The sequence below is a fragment of the Leptinotarsa decemlineata genome, unplaced genomic scaffold (assembly GCF_025532065.1).
Source record: "Leptinotarsa decemlineata unplaced genomic scaffold, Ldec_3_MD MMD2_tig00026328_RagTag_RagTag, whole genome shotgun sequence".
In the NCBI taxonomy this organism is placed as follows: Eukaryota; Metazoa; Arthropoda; class Insecta; order Coleoptera; family Chrysomelidae; genus Leptinotarsa; species Leptinotarsa decemlineata.
The window spans coordinates 22,407,109-22,435,094 of NW_027412688.1; the positions used below are offsets into that span (position 1 = coordinate 22,407,109).

Here is a 27,986-nt window from a genome sequence, read left to right on the forward strand (position 1 = left end):
TTGGGAAACCATATTGTAGGACCCCTATTTATTGTTTGAAATTCAACAGGGGAACTGTTTTTGAATATACTGAAAACTACTGTTGACCCTCTCATCACTGAAATCGTCGAAGCGAATCCTAATGAATTCGATATGGATATTGTATTCCAACAAGATGGAGCACCACCGCATTACTCACAAGTAAGAAACTATTTGGATACTACTTTTCCCAGTCGTTGGATTGGATTTATGGGACTATTTGAAGCAAAAGGTGTACGAAACTGACCTGCTTTGATATTGGATATGCGGCAGAGAATATTAAATATTTTTAGAGATATTGACGTTACTGTAGGGGGGGACATTAAAGAAATGCAGTATATTTAAAAATTTCATTGATAAATATAGAAAGCAGTAGAGACCTCAAGTTAGAACCCCGGAGCATACCCAGAAGTTATATTAGAACATCAGAAAGCAATCACTAAACAGATACTTCTTTACGTACAGCTTGTCGAAACTAGGAAGAGACTTGAGAATTTTATCTCTCTTTTTTTCTCTCACACAGTTTCCTAACGAACGCGCATCTTAGGAGAGGTCCCAAGCCGAGCCTTAGAAGTCGCTTCCTAGATTCAACAAGCTGTATATCCTGATTGATCTAGGAAAGAAAAATATAATGAAAAATCTTACATCGATAAACTAAAGAAAAAATGTTGGAGATGACATAGATCCCTTCATTGTTTGATTCATAATTGGATGATTAATCCAAAATCATAGAAAATTCGAATCCAACTCACCCGGGGTACTAGGAGTGTTAGTCTCCCCAACCAAGGGGCAGCTATCCTCATCGCTATTGGTACTATTGCCCGTCAACCCCATAGTTATCCTTTTGATTAATGTAGGCTTCTCCAACATCCTTTTGTACGAGTTCATCTCAGTAGGCGAGTTACTCTCATCACTGCTGGGTGTCGAGAGCTGGGAATTATTTTTCTCCACGGTTGTCGGTCCGAGGACATTGAACTTTTGCTGTTGGTTCGTTTTGAGTCCTGGTATATTTGTAGGTGGAACCACGCGAAGAGTCGCAGCATCTTGGGCCGTGAGCTGAACGTCTTTATCGGAACTGGGGAGATTTTTCTGCTGCTGATTGGGAGGGCGATCTTTTTTGAAAGCATTTGATAGTTCTTTGGCCTGAAAAAGAAAAAATTATTAGTGATGCAAATAGTAATGGAACATACACTAACTAAATGAAAGTATGAAAAACATCAATATATTTGGGAAAACGTTTTATGACTTCATAGTCATACAAAAAAAATTCCACAGGTTAAGAAATATTCCGTTTTTAAATTGAATGTCAGTATCCTTCCAGAATAAGTTCCAGAATGATTGTTTGAAGCTTGCATTGCAATCTGTATGAATGATTTCTGTATATGTATTAGGTATTTTCAACCTGTCGTTTATGCCTAACAGTCAAAAAAATTAAACATAAATATTTGGGAAAATATAGCTAGACATATTCAATTTTTTTGAGTTGAGTTTGAGAATGAAAATCACAAACATAATTGTATTATGAAATTCTAAGACAAAACTCTCACAACTAATTTAATTTGAGGAACGAATCTTTCTACAAAAATATACAGAATCTGATTCATTGAAAATAATAACTAATCGTTCGGATTCAAAGTACTTCCTTGAAACCAAAAAGAGTTCTGGATAAAACTGAATAATTTTGCGATTTTTTCTCTAACCTATGTTTTTTACCACTTGTAACTAAGTCCGGCCGTACACGGACCACATATTTGCAGTTGAGGCAACCACAACATTGTGGCCACGTTGACTGCACTTCGCGGTTGACTCAACCACATTTTTGTGGTCGACTTGCGGTCATATAAACCGCACTTGCAGTTGAGGCAACGGACATCTATATTTTGTGGTGTCAGAGTTTAGTGCCAGTTTCAATATGGATTTCGTAGAAGTAGCAATACTACTTCTTATTTTGAGGAGAAGGAGAAGACATAGGAAAGTACGATCGTTTTGAGTACATCCACTTCTGGTTGCGCGACAACAGGAAGGAAATTTTTATATTTTCTTTGAAGGTGGTTGACAATTTTTCGTGGTGCATTTCATCAATTCGGACCTCCATCGTTTAATATGATATGAATTTATTTGAAATACCTGAAGGAATCAATTTTATTAATTAAAAAACTGAAATTACAATAGAATAACATACAAGCAACAACCGGTAAACTCCGGTAAGACGAAAAAAACATTTTGATTACTTCAGAATGTCCATTAGTTCTTTTGATGAATTGATTTGAATTTTGAAATTAAAAATTGAATGCTGAGAGACCAATATGAGAAAAAGTACAGACGGTGTACGCGGTTGGGTACGACTGCAAGTTTGTGGTTAGTGTACGGCGGATGCCGCGATGACATCTCGGGGGAGATCAGCAGCAAGTTGACTGCAGACACCCGTTTTGACTTTTGTACAGTGTTTCTTATGGGTGGCTTGAGTTCGCTGAAACGTGACTGCACTTGTATGGTCGATCCGACCGCAAAACGTGGCTCGTGTACGGGCGCTCTAACGTAACTAACGTTTCGTCTTATAAGTTTGAAAATATCCTTATAGGACGAATCTGCAGTAACGTTAGTTACAAATAAAAGTGGTAAAAAATATAGAAAGTTTAAATTCTCTACCACGTAGTAACGGCTACATCCATCAATAGAAAGATCGAGATTTTTCTGTTTTATATTTTACAGCAGTTGGGAAAGATCAGTCTGGAACCAAATGGGATAGAGATATCTAGCGAAGTAAATTAGTGAAATAATAATGTCAGATCCCGAATGCATTTATTGGGTTATTTCAAAAGTTTTTTCGCTTTTTATGAGTCTACTGTTATATATCAGTGAATACTGATTCAATTCAATTAAAATGTGCGCTATTTGAATCAGTACACCTCTGCCAACAAGTCAATGAATTCCCTTAGCAAGAAAATTTTGTTCTCGGGATTCGACAAAGTTGACGAAGGTCGTTTATGCCTGCTTCTGATTGGCGAAGGTTCTACCGGTGAGAAAGTTATCAAAGTGCTTGACAAGATAGTAGTCAGTTGGCAACAGGTCTGGGGAGTATGGTGGATGAGGCAGAACTATGAAGCTCAATTCGTTCAATTCAACTTGAGAACGAGCGTTTTTGATGAAGAATCGAACCTCTTTTGTTGAGCGGTGTCGTCTGCTGCTAGCGATATTTTCGGTACATAACGTTAATTTACTCACAATAGTTTGGCACTGTTGCAGAAAGTTATAGTGAATCCTACCAGCCGCTTACCATCATACAGTAACCATGGTCGTTTTGGTGGGTTTTCGCCTCTGGGAAGGGCCTGGGTAGCTCATCGGTTTCCAACCACTGTCCTATACGTCTCCTGTTATCGTAGAGGAAACACTTTTTATAATGACGATCCGATCCAAAAAAATGATTGTTTTGGTTGCCCAGAAGCAAAGAAGTACAGACTTCGAAACATGACATTTTCAGTCGATCGTTCAAATCGTGGAGCACCCGCTTTTCGAGCTTTTTGACGAGCTGACGCCTAGTTCTCCCGCCATCCCATGAACCATTTGTAAAGGGTCAAATCCTCGTCCTGAATTCCTTGTAGGTCGACCACTTTGGGGCTCATTTTCGAATCCAAACATTGAGAGTTACATGATTGATGTATAGAAAATGTTTATCAAATTGATTATTTTCTACAAATGTTATTATATAGAGATGGTACAAAGTTTCAATCTTGTAAATTGTATGTAATGTTGAGGATATCATTATATACCGGGTGTCCCAGAGCTTTTAGGCCAGCAGATATCTCAGTTACCTGCAGAATAAAAATTAAAACAAAAATATGTATCATAGGAGAACACAAGCACTTTCATGCAGCATAGCAAAATCCACCCCCTGGTAAACAACCCCTAAGAAACCACCCCTAACTTTTGTTTTTCAAATGGCACGCCCATGTTTGTTTTGGTTCAACTTACAGTCTTTTTCATTTCTCGGTCAATGATGTATCATGGTAGGTAGAATGACATGCAGAATCATAGAAAATAAAAACACAAATGAAATATTAATGTTTAAGGTCATCTGTATTTTGATACATGATACTACAGAAAATGTTCCAAATGTTGGCCAGCACTTGCCACACATGCTTCAAGTCGCCGAATCAGCGCGCGAGTACAGGAAGCCCTAATCATTTCCGGAGTAACGGTATGACAAGCCTCTAAAATTTTTTGGGTTAAATCGTCAATATTCATTGGTTGTGTTTCGAAGGCAACTCGTTTCAGATATCCCCACAGGAAAAAGTCCAGTGGCGTGAGATCTGGAGAACGTGCAGGCCATCGCACAGGTCCACTATTTCCAATCCAAAGGTCTCGAAAAGTATCATTGAGGAATGTAGTAACTACATTATGGTTATGTGCAGGAGCACCATCTTGTTGCCACCACATTTGTTGTCGTTCTTCAAGTGGAATATCTTCCAGGAGGGCAGGTAAACAATTTTCCAAGAAATGTAAATATCGGTGGCCCGTCAAAGTGTCTTGGAAAAAATGGGGCCCGATGAGTCGTCCATTATGTAAACCACACCACACGTTCACACCCCACATTGTTTGGAAATTGGTTTCTCTAATCCAGTGAGGGTTGTCCTGTGACCAATAGTGCATGTTATGTCGATTAACAGTACCATTATTATGGAAGCGGGATTCGTCACTCCACAAGATTTGATTGAGGATGTTTGGATTGTCATGGACTAAAACTTGAATGTGAGCAATGAATGCCGTTCGTCTTTCGAAATCGATAGGTCTGAGTCCTTGGTGTAAATGAATTTTGAAGGGATGATACTTGTACTGTTTGAAAATTCTTTGCACATATGACTTACTGATCCCAATCTCTACCGCCAATGCACGAACCGAAATATGAGGATGTGCTTCGGCGTAGGCCAACACATTTATGCAATTTTCCTCAGTTCGCACGGGAGTAGGATGTACTTGATCTGTTTTTCCTGGAAATGATCCCGTTCGCATGGTATTTTCTACATACGAAAACGTATTACGACCTGGTTGTCGACGATCAGGAAAGCGCTGCCCATACAGCCTCTCCGCAGCACGTTTATTCTTTCGGCATTCACCAAAAATTAAAAGCATATCAACGTATTCGTTGGGAGTGAAGGTAAAAGGCATTTTGATATATAACAAAAATATCACGACTGATGGCAATGTGTCATCCAGATATCAGAGGAATGAAAGGAAGCACAAAAAGTTCTAACATTTTATCGCCTCTTTTTCTGCGTAGCGTCCACTTTTTCTGGTGTCTACAATGCAGAACAATTCGATCAGTCCAGTTAATAGTACCCACTAACGTATTCAATTTTCTCGAACAATTATGATATATCGTTGGTTGAGAAATAACAAGAGCTGTCAGTTGAACGACAAACAACATGGGGTTGCCATTTGAAAAACAAAAGTTAGGGGTGGTTTCGCAGGGGTTGCTCGCGAGGGGGTGGATTTTGCTCTGCTACACGAAAGTGCTGGTGGTCTTCTATGATATACATATTTTTTTTTCAATTTTTTTCTGCAGGTGACTGCGATATCTGCTGGCCTAAAAGCTCTGGGACATCCGGTATATTGAATGGTTTCTGTGGGGGATTTTTGTTTTAAAATCTGTTTTTCCGTTAACCAGCTGTCGCACACCTACGAAAGACAACCCTCAGAAGTCGTTATGTTAAAAATTCTTGAAGTAGTTAGAGTATTTGTAGTGCACTGAGGTCATATGTTGTTTTTGAAAGTAGAGATACCTGTGATTCAAACTGAAAATATAATTTGATTCTAATAAGGACCATATATTTTTTGCATTTCAATTATTGAAAGCTAGCCCGTCTCATTATGTAATTAATACTTCATACTAGCAGTATTTTGTATAAAAATATTAAGTAGAAGTCAGAGGACGTTTTATTTATTTCGTTGTATTTTGATTCTTTCCAAAAATGTTCATTCTCATTTTAAGTGAAAAAGTTCATTTATATAAACTGAAAACTTTCAACTTAGATCAGATAAATCGGATGTTAGTACTTTAAAAATATTCCAGAATTCCTCAGGGCAAAATAACTAGATTAATGTCTTCCAAACAATTAGAAAATATATGCAAGTATTGAATGAAACGAGTTGTATATTATTATTTTTGAATGTAACTCGCCTTCACTTGTCCCCTTCGGTCATTCCTACTTCTTCTAACTCACTCTTCACATTACAGTATCAATGTGGAAATCACGAAGGAATGGGATAATGGTCTTATATTTCATTGAAACGTATAATCTACCGGCCAAGGAAAACATAATATATGCTAATACGAGTACAACTGGATCTGAACATAACTCTTAATGTTATAATGGGAGCAATTAAAAATTCACGGCACCGCAGCCTCCTGAGACAATCATTATTTAATAATTACGTCAACAGGATGTGCAGCTTTATAGAAATTCAGACCAATTTTGCGATAATATATGTTAATTTGCAAAGCAAGCAAAGGCGATAAAACATTTAATGAATATTAAAGTTCAACAAATTGCAGAATGAGTGCCAGTTCCAACGGACAAGAGCAATTTCATATTCTCCACGTGTTGCCTTTCGAATATAATGAAAGGTTTCAATATTTTATTGCGAATCAATTTTCCCACATGTTTTGAAACCGCAATCTTCACGAGATCGGTAATTTTTGAGCTGATCGGATACTATTTCCTTATTGGAATATTGATTTTATCAATTCATCGCACAGAATCTCAGCATCCAGAATAAGATAAAGACTTGACAGACAATATAATAATTTTTTCGTTTCGACAAACAAGTCAATCAATTAACGACTATAATTGATTTTCTATACGAAAATTATGAAAACTTAAAGTTGAGTTTTCAATTATTTTCCTGAATAAATATTTCAGAATTCCTCATGGCGGAATAAATAGATTACTGACTTCGAAAAAATTTGAAAATACATCTAAATATTTTTGGATTGGTTCCCTTCTGTTATTCATACTTCTTCTAACTCACTCTTCACATAACAGTATACAGTGTGTAACAACGAAAACTTAACAAAGCCGTTTTTGAATATGAAAAGTTAGATTTTCAAAAAAACTCAGACACGTCGATTTCTAATTAAAGGGTGACACCTTTCAGACTAATCAACTTTTTTGTAGTACGCACCCCCTCGGAGGGGTGCGTCCGACGACCCTTATTTAGATAGGGAAAGTAGGTCGAGTGGCATTTTGTTTTAAAAGTCTTTCGAGTACTTTTACAACTTTGTTAAAAGAAAATTTTTGTAACGATTAGTTTTCGAGATAAATTGAGGTTAAAATTGCCATGTTAATATTGCATTAGACAAACCACTCGGTAACTTGTATGCCTAAATAAAATTTTTTTCGAGCAGTTCTTCTTATCCGTTTTTTGTTAAATAAAATCCTTTTTTTAAAATCAATACCCACTCCTCCTCTTCCAGTTTTCATTAGTACATCGTTCGATTGTTTTGTTTAAACGGGTCGTGTATTGTTATTTGTTTAAAAATGCCTTACACTACTGCTGAAAGGGTTTCAGTTATTGCTTAATTTTTTGGTAACGACCAGAATGCTAATAGACCATCAATTTTATTTAACGAGCAAAACCCTGGTAAACACCTAAGCAGAAATCACGTTCTGGATTTGGTCACAAAATTTAGGGGGCACTGGTTCGGTTTTGAAGAAGAAAAGAAATGTTCAGAGAAGGGTAGTGAATGACGATAATGCGATTGGAGTAATTGGTCAAGTCATCGCCAATCCCAGGTTAAGTACCAGAGGTTTATCAGCAATGGCCGGAATAAGTCATATGAGCGCATGGAGAATCCTTAAAAGCCACAAATTCCATCCTTACAAAATTAAACTTGTTCATTAACTTAATGAGGATGATTTTGACCGAAGACAGGAGTTTTGTGAGGGCATGAGTGAGAGATTAATGCAAAATCCCGAGCTGCTTTATAACATCTGTTTTTCGGACGAAAGCTCATTTTATTTAAATGGTTGCGTGAACCGTCACAATTGCCGTTATTGGTCGGATGAAAACCCAAGACAATACGCAGAAATACGTACCCAACATCCCCAAAAGTTGAATATCTGGGCCGGAATATTAGGCAATCATATTATAGGTCCATTTTTCATTGATGGAAATTTAACTGGTGATTCTTATTTACAACTTCTTGAAGAGGCAATACAACTTCGTATAGTTGAAATAATTGAACAGGATCCAAGATGTCAAGATGAATTCATCCATTTTCAACAAGACGGTGCACCTCCCCATTATGCCCAGCAGGTTCGAAATTGTTTGAATAATCATTTTGATGGACAATGGATTGGCAGAAGACATCCTATTGAATGACCAGCACGATCACCAGATTTAACACCAGTGGACTACTTTTTGTGGGGATATTTAAAGTCTCAAGTTTATGCTACACAGCCAGCCAATTTGGATGAATTAAGTCGTAGAATTATTGATGAATGAGCTATAACTCCTGAGATGTTGAATAATGTAAGAGCAAAATTCGAACAAAATCTTCATTGTTGCATGAAGCAAAATGGCGCACATTTTGAACATTTAGTCTAAATTTCCTATGTGAGTTACCCTTATTAGGTGTTACTTTTTTTATGTGTGCTTTAAAAACAATTGGGATTTATTAACCCTAAAACAGTTTTTTGAACTTTTCTGTGTCATCAGCATTCAAGGAAATCAGCAGGTTGTATTCGTTGTGTAGGTGAGTTTTTAGTATGATTCACTTTTTTATCAGAAGCATAAAATATCCACGTCAAAAGGCAACCTTCATAAGGAGGTGCCACTCAATTTACCTAAAATGTAAGGGTGGTAACCAACCCCATCCTCCGAAAAAATCACCTCGTAATAAACAAATAATTCTTACTTTTTTACGAAATCAAATGGACACGTATTAACAGGTTGTCATAAAACGCAAAAATTTATTTTTTTTATGAAAGTTCTGAATGTAAATTGTACCTTAAAAACAATTTGATTTATTTTAAAAAGAGTTGTACTCAATAAAAATACTTTTAAATCTTCAAATTATCTCGAAAAGTAATCGTTACAAAAATTTTCTTTTAACAGAGATGTAAAGGTATTCGGAAGACCTTTAAAACAAGGTGCCACTCGACCTACTTTCCCTATCTAAATAAGGGTCGTAGAACGCACCCCTCCGAGGGGGTGCGTACTACAAAAAATCTGATCAGTCTGAAAGGTGTCCCCCTTTAATTAAAAATCGACGTGTCCGATCTTTTTTTAAAAATCTCACTTTTAATATTCAAAAACGTCTCTGTTAAGTTTTCGTTGTTACACACTGTATATAGTTGAGAGTATACATATATTATAGATAGATAAGTTAGTTGAGAAATTTGAAATGAATGAATTATTGTGGATAGCTTAGTTCAAGAATGTTCCTTTATCTCTCTCCACCAGATTTATGAAACAGAGAATATTGAATTGAAAGGTGATAAGTTAAATGTATATGCAACGTAGCATATCATGCTGGGTGAAAAGAAACAAACCTTGGCTGATGGATGTTTCAAAACTGATGAATGAACTTCGGAATCACATTGACGAAATAAAAAAATGATGCACTTTGGACATAATACAATGAGAAAAAAGCTTATTTGCAATGACATGATGAAAAGTCAACTCAAAAGCATGAACATATACGAAAATAATAGATCACACGATCTTCCAGAGAATCCCACGAATCCGGATGACATTGATACATTTTTCATATAATCTTCTCATACACACTTGACTCCAGATCTTGATAATTTGAATTATTTTTCTACTGACAGAAAAAAAGGTGTTAATGAGTTTTCCTTCATGTCAATTGATGAAAGTCAGGTTATAGTGCACTTTTAGATATCAAGTCGAATGCTCAAGGTGTCAACAGGATCAAGGTATTGTTGTAAATCATGCCCTTAAGAAAATAACAACGGCCACCACTGGTAGCTATAAACCAATTGTGACGTAGCTTAGAGCGAGCGAGTGTTCAATGTTCGCTGCCGTTCTAGATGTAGCGAGAAAAATAAATTGATGGATGTAGCCACTACGTGGTAGGAAATCATAATGAAGAAAAGAGAATTGAAACTTCCTATGTTTTTTACCACTTTTATTTGTGACTATCATTACTGCAGTTTCGTCCTATAAGGACATTTACAAACTTATACATTGAACTAACAATGGTTTATTACCATTATTAGCCTTTATATAGCACCCCTGTAGGCAATAATAGAGATACTTGGCTTGATTGAGTACCTGAGTATATCAATTTGATCATTTAACAGGTTCCACCCACAATGTTTATGTTTGTGAATTTCCAAAGATTCACACTCCATTATTTAGAATCCTTGGAAATTCACAAACATAAACATTGATTAATTTACATACATTTTAATCATGTTCAAAATTTATATTTCAACTACACCTATCGTTAATTTTCAATAAAAATTCCACATAAAAATTACCAATATATCTAGTTTGTTGTCAAAGTTCGCCAACCCGACGCGACGGATAAACGAAATACTCTCAAGATGACAGCACTGAACTGGAACCATGAACGCTTCAACCATGAACAAGTTGACATCTATTTTGATGTATTATATATGGTGGGAGTTGCAAGATCTATTTTGATTATTATATTATCTATGGTGGATTGGTAGAAATAAGACTGCCTGTGCGTGCGATCTTTGGAACAGGAAGTTGCCTGTGTTTAAATTCAATCGCAGTGGGATATTGAGAATATTAAAATTGAAATTGATTGATTTTTTCTTGGTGGATTTACTTTGCTATATTGTAAACCGTAACAGATATGAGGATGATTGAATGGGGAAAACGTCAACTATCGTCGGGAACAGTAGTACAATGGTCAAAGACTTTCACTCTTCTCGAGTTATACATGGAAAACTAAAAATGCTGTTTTCGAAGAAGACGGGTCTATTTTATTAGAAATGTACTATAATTATGTAACTAGAACTCTCTTGGTTGAACGTTTCGTGTCAAAACGACCACCATCAGTCTATTTTTCAAATACGCACCCGTCATTTTAATCACAAATATTGATAGAGCGTTGAAATCACAATCCAGTGGTATATAATGTTTGATATTTTTATAGCGCTTCATCAGAAATAACTAGGATCACCAGAAACAACAATTTTTAATAATGGTCCTTTCGTTAGGTCTTTTGTGAATTGTTTTGATTCCTTCAAAACGTATTCAACTATTGGCAAACCTCAGACATCAAGCATTAATTTCGATAATATAACGAACATTCGTATTTTCCTCTTTCGTAAGTTTTTTTATTACAATTATCCTCGTTTCAAGGCTGACTTCTCATGAATCAATTTTAATACTGAATATTTCTATAATTCCCAATTCTGGAAGTGATGAAAATATTATTTTTTTATCAAAATACGATTGTTGTGTAATTTCGTACAGAATGGGCCAAATTGAACACTTTTGAAGGGAAACTCCTGTTATCAAACTAGTTAGATGAAAACTGATGGTTGTGTGTGAGGGTCTTTTATGCAAACATTTCGATATCTATAATTGTTTTCGAAAAGTTGCTGTAACTTTCTTTCTGTCAAAAATTTCTTGTTTCTATTTAAACATTTATAAACAGTTTTTCACGTAGAATTTGATGGTGAAAAAAACTAATTTTTTCAAATGAGACATGAATAGTTATTGACGAAAAATAATTTTGTAAAGAAACACCCTGGATATTCCTGCATATTTCAATAGAACTTAAAATTACCTTTGCCAAAATGTAGCACACTTGTGTGTGCTAGAGTCATTTTTGAAATACAGAGCTTTCAGGGTTTTTTCATGTAGACTTTGAAACGCACACTTTGATCAAGTAGGCTTTGGACAACGTGGCGATAAAACAGAAAGATTATTTTCAACAGGTCCTAAAACGATTAGGTATTTCTTCCAACTCTTCATCCCTATTCGATTCATATAATTTTCGCCTTTTTTTTTCAAATTGACCACCATTAATTAGGTTGCTTGCTGCTTCTGCATTTTTTCCAGTTTGTATAAAACAAACTATCATATCTCATTTTTTATAATTCTCATATTTCATTGCGAATGCGTTTGAAAATTGAACAAAATCCACCAATTGAAGAGCGTCTTTACTGCTTCACTCAAAATTTGACAGCTATCAGTGAAGATTTGCATTCTGTTTTATCGCCACATCGTTCAAAGCCTACTTAATCAAAGTGTGCGTTTCGAAGTCTACGTAAAAAAGGCTAAAAGCTCTGTATTTCAAAGATCACTCTAGCAAAACATCAAGTGTGCCACATTTTTGAAAAAATTAGTTTTTACACCATTGAATTCTACGTGAAAAAGTATTTTGAAAATGTTTTCATAGAAACAAGAAATTTTTGACAGGAAAAAAGTTACAGCAACTTTTCGAAAATGCACATTTTCGGAAAACATACTGTAACACAGAAACGATGACAGATATTGTTTTCACCATTGAGTTTATCATAAAATTTAACCCTCAGACAAGAGTTTCCCTTTGAAAGGGTCCAATTTGGCCCACTCTGTACAAATAAATAGCATCTCACTCAATTTACCATTTTTAAAAGCGTAGGCTTTGCTACTACGTTTATGCACCCAGTTAGATATCAATTATGTATTCAGATAACGAAAAGACTGGCGCTATTTACTTATGCAAATTCAAATATAAATCATCTTTCACAAGAAATATGTATGGTGTATCCTCATATACATACATGTGTGTTTTTTATTTCATTTTACAATTTGTTCCTCTTTTATTTGAGAGCCTATATCCATGGAACTTTCCAGCCATATGACAGTGAATGTAGTATTTTTGTATAATGATTATATAATGTAAATACACGTATTATTATTATCATTATTACCAGAGAACCCACTATGAACTTGAAGCTCAGTATATACAGAGTAATTCTTAAGAATGAAGAGAAGCATGTATTTATTTCCAAAAGGACAGCGATATGACATCTTGAGTTCTGAAATGAAAACTACCCATGCCTATTCATGCAATTTCATTTTCAATTGATTATCTCATGAAATGAAATCTTATAACTGAGCCAAATTTTACAGAAATGGTTTGAAGGATTTTCTGCGTAGTTACTCTGCAAATTTTGTGGACCTGCTAAAAACCTTCATCTGGTTTGGATTTGATAGGTATGAAGTCATATCTTTCCTATGTTATTACAGCTACAGTCATATACTATTGTTCAATAACCGTTTTATAAGAGGTTATTTAGTTCAGTTTTAGATTCAGATCATTGTATATCAACGAATCATTGGAAAAAACCAAGAATCCAATATACTGCTTTGCTGATGATAGTATACTTGTCTCGTCATTACATTTGGGTTCGAAGACATCGGCTGTGGATGCACATCTTCATATTCTAGTGAGGATCTAGAAGTAATTTCGACTTGGGGTGGAAGTGACCAGGTTCAATTCAATTCCACAAAAACCCAGACATGGGTTTTCTCCAAGAAGATAAATGTCTCCGAACTAGATATAATAATGTCAGGACAGACAATTCCGCTTTCTGCTTCGATGAGTTTGTTGGGGGTTAAAACGGTCAACAATATGTCTAAGTACAATCATGTCGCTGAAATTGCAAAGGATGCTTCTCAAAAGCTTGGAACACTGTTCCGAACCAGAAAACTGTACACACCCCAGCAACTTTTGATGCTTCTCATGTATGCAGGTCCACCCCCAAACATACCCTGAAGCTGTTGGATTCCATTCAGACATCCGTTTGATTGGAGACGCGAATGTCACTTGCAACCCTGATAGTCTGGATCAACGAAGAAAGGTTGGAGATTTGTCTCTATTTATAGATACTTTCACGGGAAGTGTTCAAGTGACTTGGCACATTTGATTCCACCAAAAACAGTACATATCAGAAATACGCGACGGACTGTGACTGCTCATCGTTTTGAGGTTCAACTCAGTACACCTCAAACTTCACCGTTCAAGAATTCTTTCTATTGGTGAACTGCGTTTATGTGGAATCAACTTCCTGAGGAAGTTTTTTCAAACAGATTTAATGTCCAGCGATTCAAATCCAACGTGAATCACTATTTTCGCACAGGCACCGCTCTAAGAGCGCCTTAAGGAGTTTCCTGAAGTGCTTGTGTTTCATCCTTGAAAAAAAAAAACGTATGTTGATGTCTTTGTGATGGGCTATGGAAACTCCACATCTTGTCTCTTGAAAAGATTTTGAAGAGCTCCACAATGTAGGCTTGACTAGGGTTATCAACTTTTTCACAACTTTCAAAATTTCTGCCTTGAGAAAATACACCTCATTACTTTTAATGAGAAAAAAAGTATCATTAGCGGCACTAGGATGATCTACGAGTATATCCTGGAAATGAAAACATAATCGCCGATTATATACTTTTGAGGGTTCTTACCAGTTTTCGATATAACCAAAAAGAAGGTGGATTGAAAAAATTTCAAATGAATCGATTTCAATCAGTTACTTTTCGTTTTTTATAAAAATATTCTACATTGTTTACTTTTCGAAATAGTTCTAAGTAGAACTCATAAAGAATTACCATAAATGAGTTTAATATTATCATTCAATCGTATCCAAACAATAACAAGCCAGAGCGCCAATAAATCATGAGAAATGTTTCATACCCTGAAAATCGTTTATTTTCGAGTTCTTTTTGTCAGATTTGCCTCGTCTGCTAAACCTTATTACCAGAGATAAAAAGCCATCAACAACCCCCATCCGCCAAGTTTGATTGAACGCGAGGCGAAATAAGAAAAAATCTCCCTAAACACTGCCGAGGTGAAAGTGTGGAGAATTCTGAACGTAATCTCGTTGAAGGCATGTCTGTAGACGCTTACCCAAAGTACTTTATCCGGTTGTGTTTGATCCATTTGGGAAGCAATTACATCTTGAAAGCTCGTCTGTTTTTGCAGCTGCGCCGCGTAAGCCATCTTGAAAGCATTGCCTACTATCGAGTTCAGTTCTTCAGCCTGGAATGAAAGAAAAACGAGTCATTTATGATGCATTTCCAGACAAGAGTGCATTATTTCATGCTGTCTCCGGAGAGCAATACTTCAAGCCAGAGAGAAATGACTATGTTCAACTTGATGAGTTATGAAGAATGTCGCAATTCACCATGAAACGAAAAGTGAAATTATCAATTAAATTGATTGCTGAGAGTACCGATAAAGCTTCCAATATTGAAATAAAATATATGTTTGAATGTTTGGGTAGAACTCGGGGTTTCATATTCCAGGGAGGGGCAAATCTAGGAAATATCCTCATGATGTAACAATAGCAAGTAATAGTTCACCACCTCGAATGATAGACTTTTCGGGAATTGTTCAAGATTTCTAATCATAATAAGTATCTCAAATTTTTATGCAGAAAGGTGGTTCTCCTGAAAATAAATCTGAGGAACTGGGAACCTGGGAACTGTTCAAGACTATTCTGGAGGCAAAATTACTCCCGAAAGAAGTATGAAAAGTAATTTGATCAGGCGGAGACAAAGGCGGTCTAACATATATCACATTGGTAACTGTTTAGAGAAAAGAGGATACTATGATAGGGTTGACATTCAGGATCCAAGTGACTGATGTATGGCATCTTTTGAAGACAGATTGAAGTTGAAATGTTCAAGGTATCGGAAAAAGTGACCAAATCAACCAAAGTCAACTTATAAATATTGTGAAATGAAATTTTATGATCGAATCTTCTGACATATTCAGGCTGTTTATTAAATATGTGGCAAAAAATCAAGGGACTATTCCTTGGAATATTTTTTCCTCTGATGATTTTTGTTAGGACGCTTTGTTTCGAAGAAACGGGGTGAAAAATAATTTCGACAATAACAATTTGGTAATTTTAAAATTATTAACGTAGCCGAAATAAAAGTTTAGCATACTACACTGGACCTACCAAGTAATGGAAAATCTAACAATTCTGTTGGTACCTATAAATAACATTTTGATTACTACAAACGGCTGCAGACATTCAATTTGAATAGTATGTCTCATGAGTGATCTTGGTGTTTTTGAAAGAGTTCGGGAGTCGATGAGGTGAAGATTGGTTTCTTGCATACGAGCGGGGTCATTTTCAACAGTTCTTGTAGATTAAGAAACATTACATGTACTTTTTGGTAACGAATTGTTATTGTCGAAATTCTTTTCCACTCCGTATCTTCGAAACCTATTAAAAATCATCAAAGGACATAATATCCTTAGAATAATCCAAGTAAGAATCCCTTGAATGTTTGCCGCATGTTTAATAAACACCCTGTATGCAGGGTATTTCTAAAATAGTGTCAATATTTCTCTACACAATGATCCACAAAAAAGTTACGATATAAAACGTGAACCTTCTTCATGGATTAGGGATAGAGGGATACCTCAACATGTTCATGCTCAAATGTTCTGAAATGTTGTAGATTGCTCTTGAATTGCTCGAATGTCCTGGACTCTTCAAAGAATTTCTCGAGGGCGAAACTTCCAGCCCTCCTATCTACAAAACACTTCATTTTGTAAAAAAACGGAAGTTTTCTTCACGGATCCAAGCAACTTAGTGAATGTTTCGAATACATAGCTGAATAAAAAGTGCTGGATATTATTTTCATCGCTATATTTACTCGAAGTAATTACAAAATATTTGCTGTCGATGATATCAAGGTAGGTATCAAGATAGTCATTGTACACAATCAATGATTGTTGGAATATTATGTCAGAGAGGTCTTGAAACATTTTTTATGGATTACACATAGATAGCATCAACATCATTTTACGTCATCGAATATCTTTTTTATAAATAAAGAGTTAGAGAAAATTATGAAATCATAATAAGAAGCATTATTTCTCTAATATGTGATATAATGCATGAAAATGATAATGAAAAAACTGTTTGGAACTTAGGGGCCGTTAAAGTATTACATAAGCATATTTATTTCGATTATTTACCTCCTCCCCTCCATCCCCCTTGTCAGCAAAAGTAAGCAAAACTCTTGTCTTTCCCTCCCATCCTTACGTAAACATTGTCATATGCATTTCTCGAACATATATGTACATATCTACATATGTGTAGAAATGTAAATAATCACAGCTGACGTAATCACCCCCATGTCATCAAACTAAGCAAAGAAACCCCGCCCCAATAGTGCTTACGTAATACTTGAACGGCCCCTTATGGAGAGAATTAAAATTGTAACAAAGTAAAATTATTTTATAATGATTTTATTTTGAGGTTGATTGAATAAAAAAAATATTGGATTTTTATCAAATATATTAAGCATCCTGCTCATGAAAATTTTTTCACGATTCATTGAAGGTTATTTTGGCAAAGTATAACTAGATTTCCAATTGATCTATGCAAGAAGAAGATAGAGTTCACTTTTTTGGAAACAAAAAAATAACAGTCAATTTTTGTCCGCTTTTTAACCTATTGTTGACAAATTAATTTGCAGGTAGTGGTGCCACTAGTTAATTACCGAAAAATCAATTAGGATAATCATCTTTCAACAAACAAAGTCCACATCGGACCAAAAAACTTCAGGTATATGAACAGCTAACCCTTGTCTTTAGATTCAGTATCAATTTGCTTCTCCTGAAGATGCTAACCTTGTTAGCGAAACGCGCGTGCAAAAATATCAGTTTTGGTGTTAGGGTAATTGATCTCTAGAAAAAGTTTTCAACTTTTACACCAAAGGTTCCAATTTCATCGTTTGAACCGATTTTTGTGAAAATCTTAGTGTTTTTGGGTATTTTCATCAATATGGCTTTCTGGAGACCTTTTGAAACAAATGATAACATTACGTGTGAGGAATCTGTGTCAATCGACAGGGATCCGGAATTTGAAAATAAGGACTTACATGTTCAAGTTCATGGTATATAATATATATATATATATATATATATATATATATATATATATATATATATATATATATATATAAATATATATATATATTATGGTATATACCAAAATAATGAAGTACCAACCTTGGAAATGATTTGGTATAAATTACTCGACTATCCCGATTACAATTACAAATCTTTAGAAACTCTACGAGGTGTTTTATTGTATCGTGATTTCAAATATAAAAAATTGAACAATCGGATGGTCATAATGGAATGGACACGTATTGTTCAACTCCGACAATAATATTTTAGGCGATGAAAAACTACCGAGAATCCAGCAGACATATAATCTACTCCGACGAAACTTGGTTTGACACCCATGATGCTATCAAATATGGCTGGGTAGACTCGGTTATTGTTATGGATAATGCTTTGTATCATTTTCAGTTATTAACTACAATACCAAACAGTAACACAAAAAAAGCAGATATTGTTGATTTCATGCGAAATCATGACATGGAAATACCCGAAAAGATTCCAACAAAAAAGGTATCACTGGCGACCATAAAACAACGTGATTTCAAAAAAGAGTATATTATTGATTCGATTTGTGAAATACGTAGTCATATTCTGTTACGTTTGCCTCCATACTATTGTGTGTTCAATCCAATTGAAATGGTTTGGGCCACAATGAAAAAAAGCTTGCGGAAATGTAATCAGTCACCGACTTTGAATGCCGTAGTGCTTGACAATATAAGGCGAATGGTGAATGAAGTAGGTAATAGTGATGTGTGGAAGAACTGTGTGGCCCACGTTATAAAAGAAGAGAACAAATATTATGTGCAAAGTTCCATAAATTCGATCGTTATTCAACCCGATGATGATTCCACCTCATCGGAATATAGCGAAGAAAAGTTTTGATTTTTCTAGCAATTTTGTTGGCTTCTATTACTTTGTAAATATATGTTTGATGAGAATTCGGTGTGATTATTCGTGTTTTCATTGTATTTTAGAGTTTTCGACTCGGAAATCAACTACCTTAAATTTCGAAGTTTTTCATAAGTACCCATGGTGGAAAAATTCAGTTGAGATAACTTTTTCATGGGGTGGTCAATTGCTATGATAGTAAGAATAAGTAACTGAAAAACTACCACTGAAAAATAATATGCCGACGCCTATGTTGAGGCGGGAATTCCTTCTCTGTGCTGTTCCAATTAGTATTGGAAATACTATAACAGTTTCAACCAGGTACCAAAATTATAACAGAATTTAACTAACCTCTCTGACATACCTATCTTGCATAAATGTCTGTCGGATATAATTCAATATCCATCGTTCTATCAGCTGGGTAAGTATCAGAACATACTGTATATGTAGTTGGGAGAGATGAATATTTCGAGATTTTATTTTGAAATGTTCAGTTTCTCAAACGTATATATCTCTTCTCGATACAGTCTTCAGACACATTTTTATCTTTGTTTGAATATTGGTACATGGTATGTTTCTTCCACGCTTCCACGTGGCTTTATTCACGAGTTCCAGGTAATTTGCGGTTTCGGTCAGGTCTTTTCTGCACTGATGAGATGTACCTAATACCTTGAAACCGGTCTATAGGTGATCTACTCGAATTATTTCAGCATCTTCGAGACTAACCTCTGTTATCCAGCGTGGTATTAGCAGGGAAAGTAGTTGTCTTCCGGCAGGCATCTATCAGAACATTCTGTGTAGATAGTTGGGAGAGATGCATGCCTCCCTGGACACTGTCATAACGGAACTTCAAATATATCGGACATACATTTCCTTCTGCAGTAGGTCCTTGCTGAAATCAATTGAGTGATCATCTACAGATCCGATTTAGGAATTTATTTTATGTACAAGAAGCATTTGCAGAACTTTTCTTGAAAAGGAAACTTGTATAAATATGTGTTGTGGTATGCCGTCAAACTGGGCGTTCCTCAGGGCTCAATTTCAGGATCATTATTATGTTCATAATGATTTGCCTGAATATGTGAGCAACTGTCACATTACAATGTATGCAGACGATGCCACTGTTACAGTAACTGGACACACTATGGATGACGTGGTAGCCAAAAGTAGTAGAATTATCAATGAATTTTTTTCTTAGTGTGAACGCAATCGCATAGTCTTGAACACCTCAAAATCAGTGACAATGACATTTCTTAACAGAAAAACTAATTTTCAAGATGTGGTATTCTCAATTGTTGAAATAGATATGTTACATGAAATAAAATTCTTGGGAACAATTATGGTGAATCCTTGAATTGAAACTCTCTATTGATGGTGTCTGGAATAAACTTAATAAAGCATTCTTTGCAACAGATCTAATGAAAAACTATGTAGATCAGTAAAGTCTGATGAGCATCTATTATGCAATGGCTTTCCCACATATTTTCCTGAATATTATATCTTGGGGGTGCAGTTCGGATCTCAACAGGGTGTTCATAGTCTGATAATGATTTTTGACATGAAATATCGTGAAAGTTGTCAACCAGTATTGATAAGAATGAAACTGTTGTCCATCCCAGCACTGTATATTTTCAAGTGTGTAGTTTTCATCAGGAAAAATCTTACTACTTTCACAACTAATGGATCCTTTCACAATTTTTATTCTCGTCATGACGATTGATAGAGAATACCCCCACAGGACAAATAATTTCAAAAATGACCCTTCCATAATGGAATCGTCCTGTATAATAAACTGCCAACCTCAATTGAATCTTTGAAATCTGAAAATATGTTCTGTAACCGTGTTAAATATTTTTATTTGATGAGTGTTACTATAGTCGACAGAAATACCTGAACGATAATTTAATATAGTTTTTTGTTCTTTTCCTGATGAGTCTAATTAGTGTAATTGTATACTTTTTGTTTTAATTGACTTACCATATGTACCATATTGTACCCAATTGGCGAAAATACAGTTTAATAATTATTATTATAATAGTATATTATCTAGGAAAGTAGTTGTTTCCCTTCAGGCATTTCCAGATTCCACTATGTAAAAAACTCTGAATAGCCCTGTATGATATTATTATTGTAAAATTCCTTGTGGGATATATTACTAAAATTATTATCATGGAAAAGTTGAATTCTAGTATATAAATACATTAGTTTCATACATTCATCAGAATTAATTAGTTTCTATGGACATATACAATTTAAATTCTTGATCACGCCGAAGAATGTACGCTATCTGATGGACTCATCGAGAATGCCACAAAACTAACTTACCTAGGAAAGTAAATAATGTTAGTTACATTGGAAATGTCAACAACTCACATCTCTGATACCCACTTCACTCAACCATAGCTGAAAGCAAACAGAAGAACGGTAACTGCAGCTATTTGAAAAATGATATATTGCGACATTTGCACAATATATAGACGGGGAGATTATATTTGAAGCGAATAGGAATCGATGGGTTATGAAAATAAATTGCTTTCAAAAGATTAGCAAGTGTTTGAGTTTAAGCCATTATCACCTGATAAAATCATGGTAAAAACTTCTACAACAAATTATGATTTAATTTCATAATGAACTAGTATAAATGAAAGTTCATCTAGAGATATCCACGGAAATCAAAAATTAGCTAGTATACTGTTATCTTAAGAAATTTAATTTTTGAATGTCATGCAGATATAGAAGTATGGTCGTTTTCAGCACTTAAACAATAACTTGAAAGGACTTTTGCACATACGAGTAATTCAAATCTATTTGAAAATGAATATTCCTGAAACTTCAGAATGTCAGTTTTACGATATCATAGGACATTAGTGACATCAGTAGCAGTGGCGATCATTTGTAAACTGAAAGAGGTGCCCTATGTAGTATGATTAAAATTGTACGAGAGATTGCACCATGTTCTGTTGTGTTACCATTTTTAAAAAATACCCTAGAGTCTCAAATCTGGTCAAGGGTGTGAAGGAATCCATATCCTTTCAATGATCGGACCAGATAGCCAAGGCTAATGAAAACAGGTAGATACATTTCATATATCTTTTTTGTTATCGATAATTGAATCGATATGAAACATATTACTTTTACCAACAAAAAATCTACTAGCATAACCCACAAAACTCAATCTGATGTTTATGTTTTAAGTGTGTAACCTCATCAGTACCTAACTTGTTGCAAAATTTGATAATTTCGATATTGGTTACTTTTAAATTTTATCAAAGCAACACCGGCTCGTGTTTCTTGTCACCCTACAAGCTATTAATTTTTTTCGATGAAACGTTGGTCATGCTTTGGTCATTCTTTTAGGATTAGTTCATTGAATTTTTGCTGTCAGTTCAGTTAGTTTGAACATATATAATTCATGTGACTTCATTGCTTCCGAAGTTACTTTGGTACTTGATAAGATATTCATTTGGTGGGGTTTCAAAGAATTTTTGAACACACTTCTAACATCAAATATTTCTGCTTGAACAATAATAGGACGAGTTCAAAGATCCGTAATCATGTAGCCATAATAAAATCTCATTCAAACAATCTTCATAAAATCGAACATTTTTTTGGTTATCGTCTGTGTCACATGGCACTTTTGAGTGAAATTCCGGACATATACTCATACTTCAGAACAAAAAAAAAAACGTTCAAAATTTTCTAGTTGAAGTTCGGAGTTTATGAGAATGGTTCAAATATAGTAACCCATCCGAAATTTCCTTGAAATACTGTTGACAAAATAAACGGAGAAATACAAATACACTAACTTATTTGAATATTATCCAAAAAGTTTGAGTTATATATACAGTTAAGTTATATATACAGTATTATATTAACATTGGCGGATTTAGGCTTGATGCCGCCCTAGGCCCTGTTTATCGCGCCGCCCCTAATTTTATTAATTTTGATTCAATATTATTATTTCAAATTCATAATAACTCCATTTCGTTAGAATATAATTTTTGATCATAACTAATAGACATAACAAATACATCAGTAATAAATATTAGACAAATGATTAAATATTTTTTTATATTAATCAATTCAGGAGTTTTTTTTTCTGGCTTTGGTCCGCGCAAAGACTAGACTAGTTGAGCTTCAATAAGTAGTAATGCAAGTGTATTAAGTCTATCTTGACCCATTCTTGCACGTAAATAAGATTTTACTCTTTTCAAAGTGAAGAAAGATCTTTTTCCTGAATCATTTGTAGCCGGAATACTCAAAGAAATACGTGGAGCAATGTCTACATTTGGGTAAACATCTCGAAGATTCCGTGAATGTAATAAATTACATATATTTTTTGTAGAGTCTACATCTTCCGCATTTGCTGAAGAATCTTTGAGTTGATAATGTAAATAAATACATCCTTTCCCTAATGTCTCTTCCTGATCGTCAGGGTACATATCGACTAGTTTATTGACAATGTTTTTCAATTCGTTTGTGTCTATTTCGGATAAATTGTCGAAGAAATTGAGATTTTTGTTAACCTTTTCATATGCACTTTAACGCCAGCCTAATTGCACTCTCAAAATATCTAAAATAGGGAAATAAACATTTATGTGAAAATTTTCTTGTCCACAAATAGGTGTTTTCTCATTGAGCTGTGACTCATCTGGCTGAATTTTTCTAGTTTTTTTTTGAGGCAAGTATCACAACGATAATATTTGAGTATTTACTTATTTTTCATCATAATGTTCAACTTTGTTCATCTGCTGTTCGATTTGAAAATATCCTGAGTGCATCTAACATAGTGAATATTTTCTCTCACACAGAAAATGCTTCTATTTTTTTGAGTATTTTCACTGAGTGAAACTTCTCCTGCTGAATAGGCTTCATAAATGTTTTCTCATGGGCACAAATAACCCTTTCAACATTGCTTTCATGAGATATTTTCCTAATATGCCAAATTCAGAAAGCCATACAAAATGCCAAAATTCAAATAGTTAACAATTCTTTGTTACATCACAAGGCTCTATCAGTTCGTGACGTCGGCTATGAAGCGTACAAATTTCTGTAGGTATAATAGGTTACATTCTATCATCGTGTATTGTCTTGTTTTATGATGTTTGAAATATGTTTAAAATATGTTTTTTCGTTAACCAGTTGTCGCACCCCTACGAACGAGAACGACAACCCTCAGAAGTTGAAACTTGTGTGAGCTAATGACTAACGAGGTCTTATCTTTTAACGTGTGATTCCCAACACATAATAACATGTTATTATAATAACATGTTATTATGTGTGTTCTGAAATGAGTTCAAATCTTTGAGTTATTAGATATTGAATTATGATGTTTCCGTGAGGATATTAGGATATAGAGATACCAAAGTGTCAGCCATAAGCTAACTTGTGCCGTCAACTAGTATGGTATAATTTAGATATGAAAAGAAATTGAATTGGAATTTTTGTTTGGAATACATCAGTGAACATGTCGTTGATATGATTTTGGCATTTGAGTAAAAACAAGACATATAACTCTACTCTGTAGTTGCAGAAATTTTCTTGATGACATTCATATAGTTAAAAAAAGTAACAGTTATTGAAAATTCTTTGAATTCTCAGACTCAGTTTGTACTTGTTGACGAATTTTCTTAAAATTTAATGTTTAAGTGCATGTATCGACATTTTCGTATTTTTGACGATTTATAACTATCATGCTTCAATGGGTTGTTTATTATTATCATTTCTTCATAAGCAATAATCCATTCAAAAACAAATTTGATGAAAAAAGTCATTTTTGAATGACAGTTTGTATCAGAACAAAAAATGTCGTAAAGTCCTCGACTAAATCTTTACCATCTTACTCGAATGTCTGCTGTGGAATGATATTTGAACCGTCTGGCTTTCAGAAAAACGCTAACTCTGCACATATTATGGAAAATAATACTGTTTTTCATTTCGAAGAACGCATGGAACTTGATATCTCGATATGTTGAACTGTATTCATTTGGCAGATTGGAAAAAATGCAAACCACAAAACACTATACCAGCATACACTTAGAATGAGTGGCAGGCAAATATAACAAATAATCTACCCTTTTTTCATTATTTTTTATTTCTGTCATTGATTAAAACAGACACCACGTTAACAGAATCACAGACAAAACCATTCGTTGGTTTCATGTCGTTCTGTGTTGATGTCTCTAAAATTTGGTTGTTGCAATGTTTTTTTTAATGTATCTAATATGTCTAATAATTTTTGAAATAGTAATATTAACACGAAGAAACTGCTTTTCGGTGGGTAATTTAATTGAGAGCACATTATTTCTTGTAAACTTGAAACGACAAATTTTGTGGGAGGTATGTTTATGAAAATTCATTGTTACAGAGCCCTGAAGAATAATTCAATTGAATTGGGAACGTTGGCAAGAAAACAATTGTTTTTTTTTTAGGAAAAAAATTATCCAATTACCCGACCAATCTTTTTCCAGAAATATTATTAGATCACTAAACTATCCATCATGGCATAAACAGATTCATTTATAGATAAATACATGATGATTCTAGTCTGCATAAATATCTGTCACTCATCTAAAAATTAGCGAATTGACGATGCTTGAAATGATAATTATAATAAAGTTGAATTATTTTTGAAAGAAAAATACCAAAACAGAGATTATAAATTGTAAATTACATTTCTGAGAAGCATATAGTTCTCAGCCTATGGACACTTCGAAATTTTGAGACATTGTTTAATTCGATTAAAATAAAAAATGGTTTCAGTCACAGGAAAAAAAACACCAAATTTTAGTTGTCTCCTGTGGTCCTGTTTTATAAACCATCTCATCAATTTTCAAACAATATTAGGCTTGAAGTGATAAAATCAAATTCAGAAATCTTTATTGTGATAAATAGGGTTGACTTGATAGTTATTTATGAACAAAATTACCTGTTGCAGATGCATCTTTGGATGACTAATATCTATGAAAATAAGGTTTTGGGGATGTTGGCAATATAATTCTTCCGGGATCTGACATTACAGAAACTTGATATCTGCTAATTGATCATGAATCACGTAATCCAACTGTCATCAAATCTTTTCAGAAAGTTAGTTTCATGTGAATATGATGCGACTTGAACGGAATTCCAGCATGAAGTGACAAAAACTGAATAGAAACATAATACTGAAAAACAATAATGCTCTTGAAGAAGATAAATGTAGTAGAACTCCAACTTCATGAGCGATTGTTTTCGTAACTTAACGTTCCTTCCCACTTTTTACTCAAAATTGCCCTTTTTGAGGATGAAAAACCTCAAACATTGCATTCATGATCCGACTAATAGTACTAATACCAGCCTGAAAGCGTTGTATCCCGTTAATGATGAAATCGCATCCACGGAATAAACACATCAACAAGGAATTTTAGATCGTTTACTGCTCGCTCACTAGTTTCTCATTATTGTCTGTTTCTCCGAGGAGAAATAAGGTAAAAAAAATTATGTTGAACGGCTTCATTGAAAAAACAAAAGATAGTAATGATGCAGATAATGCATTGAAAGCTGAAAAATGAATCGAAAGGTCCTAGGTAGCAGTAATCACATCACTCTCCTCAGTACTCCACGGTATTGATCAGTTGAAAAAATAATACAATCGTTGGGCGTAGTATTTACATTTAATTTCAAAAACTACCCCTCAACGATTTGATCTCCACAAACTTCATTTGAAAAATATATCACAACATGTTTCGCTAAGACATTAGCTTTTTCAAGTGATTTGTACATCAAATTATCCTATTTATATACTTCCGAATGATTCCACATAGAAAATAAAGGTTTGAAACTGAATAATTTGGAAGCAATAGAAATTAATAAACTTAAAAATTTAAACATTTCAATGAATGACCAACTAGATTTGAATCGATCACCATTATTGAACTTGTTTCCTTAAAAATCGTGGAAGAATTATTATTGATGTAGATGTGAGGCAATATGCTTTAGGTAATCATAATTGAACAGGTACGTTATGTAGAGGTTTAGGTAATTTCTTAGAGATAGTCTTAATTATGGTTACCTGCAGTATATAAATGATAATTTAAGGATAATTTGGCCCAACGAGGAAAGTGGTGTGATGACTGCTACCTAGGACCTTTCGAATTATTTTTTAGCTTTTAGTATATTATCTACATCATTATTATCTTTTTGTTTTTCAATAAATTCGTTCAACACCGTTTTTTTTGATATTTTGTTTTCAAGTTTTCAGTTTAGAATTTTGTTACTCAATTCTTCTAATACTGTTTAGTTCATTCAGTACCTCATTGTTACAAGGTTCAATTCTCGACGATTTGTTGCAATTTTACTCCTCAATACATGAACCTTTTAAAGTTGAATTTCACTAGTTCGGACTTCCATTGTCTACTATATAAAATTATTTGAAATCCCTGAAACAACTAAAAAAAAAGAAAATAAAAAAATAAAGAGTGGAGAGATTCCAAGTCAGTCATCACCCGAAGACGCTTGTAGATACTAACAATCGAAACGTCGTGAACTAATGTGACTTGGAATCTCTCCACTTTTTATTTTTTTATTTTCTTTTTTCATTTCTTTATTTTATTTATTCAATTGTTCTATTTTCACTTGTATTTTATTTCACTATTATTTCATTTCAGGTTTATTTGGGTTAATATAATTGTTATTTTCAGCTATTCATTTTCAATTCCTTTTTTTTAGTTGTTTCAGGGATTTCAAATAATTTTATATAATGGACAATGGAAGTCCGAACTAGTGAAATTTATCATGAAACATTGTCAATCACCTTCAAACAAACCTTTTAAAGACTTTATCGCCTCAGGGCCACATACGCTTGTCCTTCCTCAAACAATTTCGAACCTAAATACACAACTGCGTGGTCTACAGTGCTGCCTTGCATTTTGTGGACAGTCGAAAACCATGACAAAATTGAGGGTAACACCCTTCTTTCAGCCGTTCAATAATTGAACTTTGATGGGTGGAAGATCTATGCTTGTCGTATTCATTAATCTTATTTGTTGTTCAAAACAAAGTCTTGGTTAAGGATCACTCTCCATGGTAAGAATCTTGTGCAGCCAGTTTAAGGTAATTTTAAAAATATTAAGTACAAGTTTAACGCGTTCCGTTTCCTAACGTATTATCGCGT

The 27,986-nt window shown here is 34.3% G+C and overlaps 1 protein-coding gene across 1 annotated transcript in view; it reads right to left on the minus strand.

Moving 5' to 3' along the window:
- Window positions 1-21,229, minus strand: part of LOC111502647 (EGFR adapter protein) — a 29,156-nt gene extending 7,927 nt beyond the window's left edge. Inside the window, exons 1-3 of the mRNA XM_074181928.1 lie at window positions 21,209-21,229; window positions 14,921-15,052; window positions 771-1,161 (exon numbers count right to left, since the gene is read on the minus strand). Of these exons, the coding sequence (XP_074038029.1) occupies window positions 771-1,161; window positions 14,921-15,013 (484 nt within the window). The 5' untranslated portion in view covers window positions 15,014-15,052; window positions 21,209-21,229. The remainder of the gene's footprint in view (window positions 1-770; window positions 1,162-14,920; window positions 15,053-21,208) is intronic.
- Window positions 21,230-27,986: the final 6,757 nt, after the last annotated feature.